The sequence below is a fragment of the Nycticebus coucang genome, chromosome 1 (genome assembly GCF_027406575.1).
Source record: "Nycticebus coucang isolate mNycCou1 chromosome 1, mNycCou1.pri, whole genome shotgun sequence".
Taxonomy (NCBI): Eukaryota; Metazoa; Chordata; class Mammalia; order Primates; family Lorisidae; genus Nycticebus; species Nycticebus coucang.
This window is the reverse complement of record NC_069780.1, coordinates 164,609,300-164,621,902: the sequence shown is the minus strand read 5'-3', so window position 1 is coordinate 164,621,902 and position 12,603 is coordinate 164,609,300. Positions and strand designations below refer to the sequence as shown.

The 12,603-nt window shown below is 44.1% G+C and overlaps 1 protein-coding gene across 4 annotated transcripts in view; it reads left to right on the top strand.

The window, feature by feature from the left end:
• Positions 1 to 1,297: 1,297 nt before the first annotated feature.
• Positions 1,298 to 12,603, top strand: part of EGFLAM (EGF like, fibronectin type III and laminin G domains) — a 179,664-nt gene continuing 168,358 nt past the window's right edge. For 2 of the 4 annotated variants that reach the window (XM_053591956.1, XM_053591940.1), the window contains exon 1: positions 1,298 to 2,034. In XM_053591956.1, the coding sequence (XP_053447931.1) occupies positions 1,938 to 2,034 (97 nt within the window). In that variant the 5' untranslated portion in view covers positions 1,298 to 1,937. The remainder of the gene's footprint in view (positions 2,035 to 12,603) is intronic. The other 2 variants (XM_053591966.1, XM_053591950.1) reach the window with 1 other exon arrangement.

The following is a 12,603-nucleotide window of genomic DNA, read 5'->3' as shown; positions in this document are numbered from 1 at the left end:
AGCAACTTCCAGGCTGGTGACAAGGTTGGAGCTCTCTGATAAGAGGTAGAGTTCAAAGGGAGGTGGCCTGGCCTGACAAGGATGCTGAAAGCAGATTCCTCTGGGGCATGGAGGTGGGGCCTAGATGACCTCCAGGGGCCCTGATAACGGTAAGGGTCTATGATTCTGCAACCTTTTCACATTTGCCTAGCTTTCTGGACTAGCTCTGTGCTCACCTTGGAAGTGAAGAGCATAGTTCTACCCAGACTTTTCTGCTCCAGCTTTGGTATCGCAATTAAGACTTCCAAGTATTTAAGTCGGAGTAGACTTTGGGTTTATTGGTGGACAGTCGCACACTTGAAAACGCCCAGGGAACAAAGTTTCAGCTTTGCTAACTGACAAGACTGAGCTCATTACAAACCCTCTGGCCAGGGGACACTTCATTCTTAAAAGAGGACTAGAAATCTTTGGGGGAAGGGAACATATCAGATAACACTGTTCCCTCCCTCTTTCCCGTAGGTTGGTTAACCACAACGCGCCAGGACGCCCATGGTGCACCGGCTACGCTGCAAGGTGGGGCTGAGGGCGCGCAGGCTTCTGGCTAGTGACTGCAGACTTCTCCTGCAGGGCACTTCCCGGGCCTTTCATCTTTCCCCGAGAGCTGGCAAGGGCTGTGTTTCCCTTTCAGTGGACTCCTTCTACGTTTATTTATTGTATCTGCTCGCTCCTCTCGCTGGCTTGGAGGTCAGAACGCCAGTAAGCGATGGCACTCTGGTTCCAGGGTCTCTCCTCTCAGGCGCACTACTGCGAAACCCGGCAAAAGGAGTTTAACAAGTTCTAAAGCAGTTAATTCAGAGGAAGAGAAGGCGTCTTTCTCCAGTCGGAGCCAACCCAGGAGCCCCGATCCCGTAATCAGTGACCAGGACGCCCGTCCCGGTCCCCAACCCCACTCCAGACGGCGGGCGCCTCCTTCCGCGGGTGCTCTGGGTCCCCCAGGGCTCTGGAGCTTGCGTCCCTCTCCCAGACATGGGTTTAACCTGGAGCTTCATCTCCTCCCCCCGAGGGTCTCAAGTTAGCTTGCTCTGCCGAGAAGGGCCCGTTCCCTCCTCGCGCCAGGCCCTAATCTCCACCTGGCGCCCGGGTCTGAGCCGCCTGGCCACAGCTCCCCATCTGCGCGCCTTAAATCCCATTTATCTTCTTAGTGCTACAGCTCCGCCGTCCGCCCCCTTTCTCTCACCCCCACTCCACTCGCAAATCTCAGCCCCCGCCCCTTTCTTCCTCTCCAGCGCGCTGGACAGACGAAAGGGGCCTTTGAGGTGTTCGGAAAGTCGCGGTGCTAGTTGGACGCGACCTAGAAGGTGCGGTAGAGGAGGGTCCAGCCAAGGGAAGGGGAGGCACCCCAGGGCTTCAGAGTCGCCGAGGGTCCTGGACTCGCCGTCACTTTAACCCTGCCCTGCATCTCTCGTGGTTGAAGTCGGCCCCTCCCAGGGCCCCAATCTAGGTCACCAGCACCGACAGGCTGAGCGGGAGAGGGGGCCGGTCCCTGGAGAGAGTGAGGGGCGGGCTGCCTGCTCCCGAGGTGGGCGAGGCGTGAATTGTTTCAAGGACTGCCTCTCTCACTTGCACTCGCCTGTAATTTCACCCCGGGCCGGTCGAGTCTGCCTCCCGCTGCCGGTCCCTCCCAGTCGGTCTCCTCCGTCGCCCCCGCCTCCTCCCGTCTCCCCCCACCCCCGACGCCCCGCAGCTAGGAAGCCCGCTTCGCTCCCCCTCGCCGACCTCGCGTCTGCTGTGCTGCCTCCTCCTACTCCCCTGCCGTGCCTGCTCCAGCCCGTGAGCCCCCCACTTCCTCACCCCAGCAGTGAACCCGCGCGGGCGGCGGGCCCCACGCCCCCCACTCCGGAGACGCCCTTTCCCTGTGCGCCCGGGACTTGGGAAACTTTGCAGGCGCCGCCAGTGAAATGGATTTAATACAAGACGTCTTGCTCCGGCTCTTGCTCCTGGCTTCCAGCCTTCAACCCTGCGCTGAGTCGCTCCGGGCAGCTCTCCGAAAATCAGGTAAGGCGCTCAGTCCGCCCACGGGCAGCACGCCCCGCGCCCGGGTCCAGCTCCTCCGCGAGGACGCAGGGCGGGCAGCGCTCAGCCTCTCTGTCCCCTGCCCCGCGTCAGCTTAACCCGCTTCAGCTCAGCCTAGAGCTGAAGACAGACGCCAGCCTCGCCCTCCCCCTGGCCCAGCCGGTTCTAGGGATATTTGTTTGTTAAAAGAATGATCAATTTTCCAGACACAGTAGAGGCGGTGGTCTCTGTCTCTGAACGCAGCTGAGAGTCGGGGCAGCGATCAAGCTGTCTCAATTACAGAGGATTGCAACTGTGCGGGGATGTCTCTAAACATCTTACTGGAGTCATACTGTTCAGAGCCCAGACATTTCCTGTTAAGTGTCCGCAGGTTAGCCTCTGCTGATCTCCGGTGCTGCCCACACACCATGTAGGGATGTGGACTCTGCTGTTAGGATCCTCTAACATCTGGGGTCATTTGTTTTGAAAGGAGCACCCAGGGTTAATTTCCCAGTGTTTTAACTCCTGTCTTTGCTCTTTAAACAAAGATGTATGCATTATATGCTATTTTGGGGGAAAACTTGGAGCCATGATAACTTGTGTTTCTTCTAGTTATATAGGTAAAAAGTCTTCGTGTATTTTTGTTTACTTTGACTCGGCCTGCTTTGTGAAGTTGTTCAAAGTAGAGCATTCTAAACAATGAAGTTCTAAACGTTGTTTCCTGAATAACGATTTTTATTCTTTTCTGGGACCATATTTAGAATTTCGGAAAATCTGTTTTTTCTTAGCTTACTTTGTAAGCGAGGTTGTCTTATGGGATTAATTATGTCTTAGGAACAATAGAAAACAATAAACTTTATTTGAATGCAGTCTGCAGAACCTCACAGAAAGTGCAGTTTGTCTTCACAAATGTTTCTATGAGAAAGAGCCAAACCAAAGACAGTTTATCAGAGGGCGAGGAACATAGTCTTAGCAGGTTCCTATTTGGCTGCTTGAACATTTTCACCTGGGATTTCCTCTCTCTGGAAATATGACTTGTTGCCTTTCAGCTCCGGAAACACCCTACAGCCTTTAGGCTGTATCTCTTATCACTGGCTCCTTGTTACCAGCCTTGAAATTTAGGGTCATTATCATCATCTGCACCACACTTAAATTATGAACCATTTCATTTAGCACTGTCTAATTCATTTTGGATATAATAGCAGCACTTAAAAGTAGTATTATATTAAATTGTTTCTCTTCTTTCATGCACACACACATATGCACCTTCGAGGAATTCAATGAAGAGCGTCTTTCTAACTTTCCTCTTTAAGATAATCACATCATGATCAAATGCATTCTGCAGGTTTTTTCGCATAAAACCACCTAGTCACAATTTCTGAACAAGGCATAATTATACCTGTAGTTCTTAAGCCTGAGCAGTGTATGCAATGTTCTTTTAAGAACAGGTTTGAATTCATTTAAGCAGAATTTTCAAAAGCATTTTACAAAAGCCTGCTATCTAAAACTGCTTATGTAGTTCACAATATTTCCTTTCTCATTTTTTGTAGCTCTCCTGAAAATATTTTTTACATGGTTTATTTAGGGTCTCATTCTAATACTCACACCATGAATATGCCATGTTGACCTCTTTGATTTTACTTGAAGCATCGATAGGGTTTTGATTGTAGAAACTCTACCTTTTAAATATTCTGGCAGATCAAATTTGATAATTGCATAAATAGGAGGTAGAAAGAGTGTTTAGACTAGGTTCCGCCTAGAAGAGTTTTTCATTACTGTATAATTTTATCCAAACACTGGCTCTCAGGTTGGAAAGCTGCTCAGATTAAAATGACAGCTACTTCATAAACTTTAGGGAAAATTTTCCTCCTGGGCTCATTTACATCCCTTGGAAAGCCTAGGTTTTGATCCGGAAAATTGGTCCAGATTAAAAACTAAATGTGTCCTGCTTGGCTCCGATGTGAACAGCAACCAGCTAATTTATAATCTTCCCCAGACACCAGCAAATCCTGCTTGCATCCATATGGGAATTTCTTTGTACCTCAATAGAAATTAGTTCATGTATAGTACTTCAAAGGCAGCATGGCCACCATGCAGACATATTAGAGCAGTTTTGTTGTACTTGAATAACCATTCCTATATTCTCACCCTCCTAAGTCTACTTTTGATAAGTACAGGTTTGTTAGAGAAGTATTGAATTCAAAATTAACCCGAAAGCTCCCTATCCTGACCTACTTCTGGTGAGAAAAAAAACAAATAACAACTATAAATATGAGTCTAATTTGGATCTAACACAAGCAACCATTCTCTCTACACTAAGCTGCTCTTCTGGAATCGAACAATTAATAAAGAAATCTTTGCATTTTCTAAGACTCACAAGAAATGCTGGTTTTCAAATTAAGTAAAATTCTTTATTTATTTATCATTATTATTTTATTTTTAGAGACAGAGTCTTACTTTGTCGCCCTCGGTAGAGTACTGTGGCATCACAGCTCACAGCAACCTCCAATTCCTGGGCTTAAGTGATTCTCTTGCCTCAGCCTCCCGAGTAGCTGGGACCCCAGGCACCTGCCACAATGCCCGGCTATTTTTTGCTACTGTTTGGCTGGGGCCGGGTTTGAACCCACCACCTTCAGTATATGGGGCTGGCCCCTACTCAAATTAAGTTAAATTAAATCATAATAACTAAGTGCTTGCTACACTATTCTAAGGAATTTGACATGTGCTTATTTAATCAACCCAACAACCCTGTGACATGAGTACTGACTATTATTATCCCTGTTTTGCTAAAGGGAAGTGTAGCTTAGCGATATTAACTATCTCACTCCAAGTTACACAACTAGTAAGTGATGAGATGGGAATTTAGGCTCTGATATTCAGGATTGGAGACTGAGCTCATAGCTTCCCAGTTTGCAGAGGTATGTAGCCTGTTTAGTAGGGTGTCCTGCTCAAGGCTAAAGGAGGGGGGCTCCCATGAGACAGAGCCCTGCAGACCAGGCAGATGGTGTCATCTCTGCTGTTTGTGTGGACAGCGGCTCGTAAACATTTATATGTGGGATTTGCCCAGTCCTCCAAAGAAAAGAGAGTGTGTTTAATACTAACATGGAGGTTTAGAAGCTACTATCTATTGACCTCCTTTATTAGAAAGGGGTGTAGCCTTGTGGGGTGATGGACAATTTGCTTCTCTTGTTGAGCTCTTGGGGCTTGTGAGGGCCAGGAGGTCCAGTACAGTACAGAGGGGGGGCCTCTGAAGTATGAGAACAGCATAGAGCCCTGTCATTTCCTAAGGCTTTCCTTCCCACAGTCTCACTTTGTTGCCCTTGGTAGAGTGCTGTGATGTCACAGCTCACAGCAACCTCAAACTTTTGGGCTCAAGTGATTTTCTTATCTCAGCTTCCCTAGTAGCTGGGACTATAGGCACCCACCATGACACCTGGCTATTTTTAAAAGAAGGGGTCTCGCTGTTGCTCAGGCTGGTCTTGAACCTGTGAGCTCAGACAGTTCACCTGCCTCAGCCTCCGATGTGAACCACTGCACTAGGCCATGGAGGACTGCATTTCTGCGATGGATAGGAAGAAGGGCGTGGGACACACACGTCTGGGAAACCAGCATGCAACAAGCCACTTGTATTTCCACAGGCAGACTGGTAACTCTTGCACTTACTATTATTTTTTAAGGTATTTATTTGAGGTATAATTTCCATATAATAAAGTTCATCCTTTTTAGGGATACAGCTTGATGATTTCTAACAAACATATACAATAATGGAATTAACGCCACAATTGAAATATACAGCACAGAACATTTTCATTACCCTAAAATATTACCTCGTGTCCCTTTGTAGAAAATCTACTCACTTCCCAGTACCAGGTAACCACTGATCTCATTTCTCTGGTTTTGTTTCTTCCAGAATGTTGAGTTTTGTGTCTTCCTTCTTTCACTGAGCATAATGTTTTTAAGATCCTTCCTGGTTGTACATACATCGGTAGTTCGTTCCTCTATCACTGCTAAGTAGTGTTCCACTGCAGACCATAGATTACCACAGTTCGTTTAACTGTTGGCTAGTAGCGGACTTTTTGGTTGTTTTCAGTTTGGGGCTATTATAAAGTTGCTACATACATTCATATACAAGTCTTAGGGTGAATACCTATTTTCATTTTTCTTGGTAATTAGAAGTGAGATCAGGTGTATGCTGATGTTCAGAAGAAATTACCAAACTGTTTTCCAGAGTGGCTGCACCATCTTACTCTCCTACCAGCAACAATGAACTTTCTGGTTGCTCCTAATACTCCATAGCACTTGGTACAGCTGGATTTTTGTTTGTTTTAGCTATTCTAACAGGTGCATAATAATGTCTCTTCCCAGCTTTAATTCAAATTTCCTTAATGACTATTTATATTGAACATTTTTTGTGTATTTGTTTGCCATCCGAATCTCTTCTTCAGTGAAGTGATTCTTTAAATCTTTCTCTGATTTTTAACAAATTGGGATACATTTTTTATTGTTGAGTTTTGAGTGTTCTTTACATATTTTGGATGTAAGTCTTTTATCAGATATGTGTTTTATAAGTATCAGATTCCAGTGTGTGGCTTATCTTTTTATTTTCTTTTTTTTTTTTTTTTTTTTTTTGTAGAGACAGAGTCTCACTTTATGGCCCTCGGTAGAGTGCCGTGGCCTCACACAGCTCACAGCAACCTCCAACTCCTGGGCTTACGCGATTCTCTTGGCTCAGGCTCCCGAGTAGCTGGGACTACAGGCGCCCACCACAACGCCCGGCTATTTTTTGGTTGCAGTTCGGCCGGGGCCGGGTTTGAACCCACCACCCTCGGTATATGGGGCCGGCGCCTTACCGACTGAGCCACAGGCGCCGCCCTTATTTTCTTAATGGTGTCTTTCAAAAAGCTGATTTAAATTTGAGAAAGTGCAATTTATCATTTTTTAATGGCTTTTGTTTTCTTTTTCTTTGTTTTAAAGCTTAAGCCATGTTTACAAAGATGTTCCCCTAGGTTTTATTCTAGAAGCTTTTTATGTTTTACATTTAGGTCTGTAATGGATTTCGAGTCAATTTTTGTATGAGGTGTAACATACAAGTTAAGGTTTATTTTGGGGCTTTCTTTTATAAGAAATCTCATGCTTGGTGGGCCAGAGGTGGTGGTATCTCAGGGGCAAAGTGATCTCTGGCTTAGAAGGCTGCCTCTAGCCCCAGGGCCACACCAGCAGGCACCATCAAGTCCTGTTCATATTTTCACGCAGGGGATACGAGTAGAAAAACCGCGTGTGGGTCCTGCCTTTCCTCCTGTCTGTCCAGTTTGCCTGTGGTCCCAGGGTCAGTGGGAGGTCAAGTCAAGGTTCAGAGTTGAAGTTTTTCCCTGGAGGATCTGGGAGTCCACAGTCATTCTTAGTAAAATACAGGTATCTAATCTTTTCCTTTCAGCTTCCTCATTATTTCTTTACCCATATAACTGAACTAAAATGAAGATCTAGGGAAACTCAGAAAGCAAAATCAAAATTCTAGAAGAGAAGAGTTAGCTTGTTGGCAGTGTACCTTGTTGGTAGCTGGTAGAGATGCATTCACCTCTAGGTGGTTTCTGCTGCTGCTAGAATGAAGCGGAAAGGGGTCAGGGGTCAGGGGTCATCTTGGTCTACTTCCCCAATGCCACCTTGATCAACCTACAATTCACAAGAGACTGGCTGCTCGCTCCCTTGTAGATCTTGCCCAGGCCCTCTTCCCAAAGCATGTCATTTGGGGGGTTTTCTCTTCCTGATTCCCTTCCCCATGGCCTTTCCAGCCAGCAATTCTTCATTACAGGGTTGATCCAGGTTGTCTTGCTTCTTGGGAGAAAACTAGAGCTCACAAAGGCCACAGGAATTCAGACACCACGACAGAAACATTTCTCTGCCTCTTCCTTCTGTCACCGTTCCTCCTCTCTTGTTGGTTTCTACATCATATCTAATGCCTACACAGAAGCACCTCTCTCTCTGACTTCCTCTTTATCTTTTCCATCTCTTTCTTTTTCTCTATCTTTCTTCCCTTTGACTCTCTGTTAGGGAAAGGGACAGAAAAGTCATACTCAGAAATAAATGTAGTTGAACATAGCCAAGACTTATTTCTCAGAATTCTTTCTCAAGGAAGAGTGGCTTGGCCAGAAAGGAGCTGAGTGGTGTTTTTGGTTTTGTTTTCTTACTCAGAGCCCAGGGCTTTAATAACCTTAGAATTCTTTTGGGAATAGTTGTCCATCTGTTCAAGGCGTAGTATAGCCCAAAAGTAGTCTAGCAATTACAGCTAGATTTCTGGAAGACAGGGACTCAAGCATCTAAGGCTGAGGTGGAACCTCAGTTTCCAGAGGGTTGTCCTGTGGATACCTAGTGTTTTCCTGCCTCTCCCACCACTGGATAAGCAGGACTAGTTTTTCCCAAGTGAATGAATGATGTGAGGTCATGATTGCAGCAGAAAATCTCTTGAGGTTGTCAAGACCCCTGTGGTTTGTTACTACATGTCAAACAGCACATACTGGACATGCACCTGCCTTTTCAGGTGTAGAAAAAGTGGACAAGGTGAGGAGATAGGTTGAGCCTACCATGGCAGTTTGTAGGGGAAACATCTCAAGTCCATCTTTGGTTCCGTTGATTGTATTCATTCCTTTTGAGGAAGGACCCTGGAGTGTGGCTTCAGCCTCCGCAATGAGCTAGGAGATTTTTGCTTTTTACAGAACCCCCTGATCTCATGGTGGGGAGTGACTCAGGTGAGTTGAATCAAATTTCTTCCAGGAGAGGGTGCATTGTCTAGATCAGTTCTCGAACCTCAGCAGTTTTCAAGTCTCTGACCAGCCAAGTGATTTCTGAACTTCCTATGTGGATGTGAATTTTCAAAGGGCAAACCAGGCCGTTTAAAAATAACCTCAGGTGACTTGATACAGGTGGTTCACGGCTCACACTTTGAGCTCTCCATGGCCTATGTTTCCTTGGTATCTCCAGCCCAGATACTCTGTGCTACAGCACTTCCCTCATCCACACCAAGATGTGACTGCTAGCAGCAACATGTTACTCTGGGCATCTGCAGTTTAACCAGAACAGCCTGTGCATAGATTCTCAGTTGGCTGCACAGAGGAGGGAGACCCTGCAGTGGTGTTAACAAAAGCCACCCTATACCACCCCCTCTATGTACCAGCCCCTCCCCCCACTGCTTCATCCCCACCCCAACCCTAGCTTGTTCTTTCAGCCTCTATGCCTGGTTTCTTCTGGTTGAGCAGGAAGGCTGTGGTGAGAGCACACACTTCATTATTCCACAAATTTAGGTTTAAGTTATGACACTTTATTTGTTTGTTACTTGGTAACATTAGTCAAGTTACATAAGCCCTGGAAGCTTCAGTTTCCTCATCTATAATAAGAGGAGCAGGGAAGAACCTACCGTGTACTTTGCTGGAAAGATTCATTGAGGTAATACGTGTACTAGGGCACTAAAAAGGATTAGAAGACTGAAGTTTGAAGGCAATATTTAAGAAACTGGAATGGTTTAATCTAAAAAGGAAGGAAAATATGAAAGATCATCTGTATTTCCAGGGATCAGAAGTAATAAATGTAGACATGTATGATTTCATGTATTTTATCTTTTTTCCATAAATGTTAATGTATGATTATATGTATTTTAATTTGTACTGAGTTGTAAACTTTTTCAAATAAATTAATTTGCAGTCAGAAGGATTCAATGGTCAACCCCATGCTTTGAATTTTGATTGGGAAAATGAAGCCAATTTTGCCTGGCAATTGCCTTGAGGGACGTTTTGTAGGATCTATTGGGGGGAAACATGTGTTCCTAAAAAAGACATGTGTGGATGGATATGTTACTGGGAGTCAGTGGAAGTCTTCACTTCAGTCAGTGAAAGTGAGTCCAGAAATGATTCAGGGTTTGCTCATTGATCAGTTGATTGGAGTAATTACAGAGCCACTTCTAGAGACACCGAAAGATTGACCATGTTCACTCAGTCACTTCCTATTAATGTTTCCTGAGCTGGAGGAAGCCCCACTAACCCAAGATATCCCCACAAGCTTATTAAGAATCAGAGAAAATAAAGCAAGCTTTATTTGAAGGAGTTGAAATGGTACATAAGGATAGGATATTACTATCTAACAACATTCATAGGAATTGTCATTACTTTAACTAACCAGATAAACCAAGGAAGGATATGGCTTCTCATGCTTTGATCTCATTTCCAGTATCCCCTTTCTCCATTCCTCTGAAGACACTTGATAATTCTTTCTTGTCTGACTCTGCAAATCCTGATCAATTTAAATTTTAACACTTGTGTTTGCTGACAGGGCACCCAAAATCCCAAATTACATTGAATGCAATGTTGATGCTATTTATTTTTTTTTTGTGCAATAAGTTTATATTAGCCATTTAACAGTTTACATTGTGCAAAAGGAGTTGTATCAGCAGCACTTTTCTGTAACATCTGGGCAGTTAGAAACATAATACTTAAATGCAACCTGAGTTTAAAGCCTACCATGGACAGATGGCTAATTTTATTGATCTAATCTTACACTTAGGAATAGATCCCATGATTCTTTGCTTGTAATTCTTGGAGTGAGCAGAGAAATAAATAAAATGGGTGATGGCTGTGAATTAGGCACCTGTTATATCGTCTGTGATTTATTTTTAAAATACTTCAATATAAACAGTGACCATATGAATTACTTTAATTTCTACACTAGGGGAGCTTAGTTGACACTTGAAGTAATTCAGGCTAGAAGGCACCACTCTGGCATAAGAGTTTACATCTGTTTTCATCTCTTGATGATTGTGCCATACCAGTGGTTAAATATTTGGAACTTCACTTCTGCCCTTGGCAGGAATCCACACTCCAGGGTTGGTTAATTATCATGTAAGGACCTTTATTATGAAGTTCAAAGTGATTGTGATGATACTTAGAATGATGTTATCAAATATTCTCACTAGAGGGTTTGTTAATTAGCATTAAGTATGTTAGATACAATGTGTTTATTGTATACATGAAATATATGATTAGTTAGAAAGATTGTTTAGGGCCGTTGCCTGTGGCTCAGTTAGTAAGGCACCAGCCCCATATACCGAGGGTGGCCGGTTTGAACCCAGCCCCGGACAAACTGCAACAACAAAAAAAAATAGCTGGGCATTGTGGCGGGTGCCTGTAGTGCCAGCTACTCAGGAGGCTGAGGCAAGAGAATCGCCTAAGCGAGGCAAGAGAATCGCCTAAGCCCAAGAGCTGGAGGTTGCTATGAGCTGTGACACTACAGCACTCTACCGAGAGTGACAAAGTGAAACTCTGTCTCTATAAAAAAGAAGGAAAGAAAGATTGTTCATGTCTCTTTATTTTTGTGTGGATGAAGAGTAAGAATCCAGCAAACCCAGTAGTCCAGCTGCTTTGGAGTGGCTGATCGGAGCTACAGCTTCATTCAGTTTTGCATTTCCTTCTGGTAATGGTAGATTCATTTGCCTGCCACCCCTACCCCCCATGGTTTGCTGATCTTGCCATTAGGATATGAATGTTGCTCTCTCAGCAGATACATGCAGGTATTTGTACTAATCAGAGTAATTAATACTACCTGCTGCAATAAAGCACTCCAAATCTTGGTGGCTTGACACAAAATTTACTTTTCATTTATTCTAAGTCTAAAGTGGATGTTCCTGGTTGAGTGGCCTTCCTGGGCTACTGTCTTCCAAATGGTGACTTGAAGACCTGCTTAGTCATTCTGTCTGACACAGAGTCACCATTTGTAGATACTTCCATCTTGTAATGCGACCACCTTCAAAATGGACCTCCAAGGTGGGAGGTGAAGAGGAAGAAGGATTGTGTGAGAGATTTTATGAGCCAGATCAGAACATGATCACGTGGCCACAATCTGTCTGGAAGGGTTCTGGGAAATGCAGTTCAGTTGTATGCACAGGAAGAAAAGGAGTCAGATGTGGTCGATTGTCTCTGAGACAGTGCTTTGGAGTTCCTAAGAGGACAAAGAACATCACCAAATTTATAATAGCAGGTTATACGATAATTTTTAATGTCCTCTTGCCCATGGATATTTGTATATGGAGTAGAATTTAGCCTAGAATTTGCTTTCATTGTTGTGTACAACCTGGTTACTATCTATCTTTTACTTATTGGAGGCCACCAAATTTTAATCAAAGAACCTAAAAATTAAGCAGTCAGATTGATTTTAGTCAGTTTGAAGTAGGGTCCCAAAATATGTATGTAGCTAAGAAATATATAGGCTATGTTACTATATATTTCCTATATTTTATAAAGAGCAGGAAAAATTACTTTTTAAAAGTAACGCAACTACCCAGTGGATTATATAGAGTGAATTTCTAAGGCACATCAACTAGAATTCTACTTTTTTTTTTAATCCTGCAATTTCCTAGAAGCTCTTTCTGTTTGTATCCCACAACCAAAAAGGACTATTCATGGTAGAATAATTTGTTCGGTGAGAGATGCTTCTTAAAATATAAAAATCATGGTTTTTTAGACAACACAGCCTGCTTTGATGAGGATGAAGATGGCGTGGACTGATCCCAATGAAAATAAATGGATACATTTT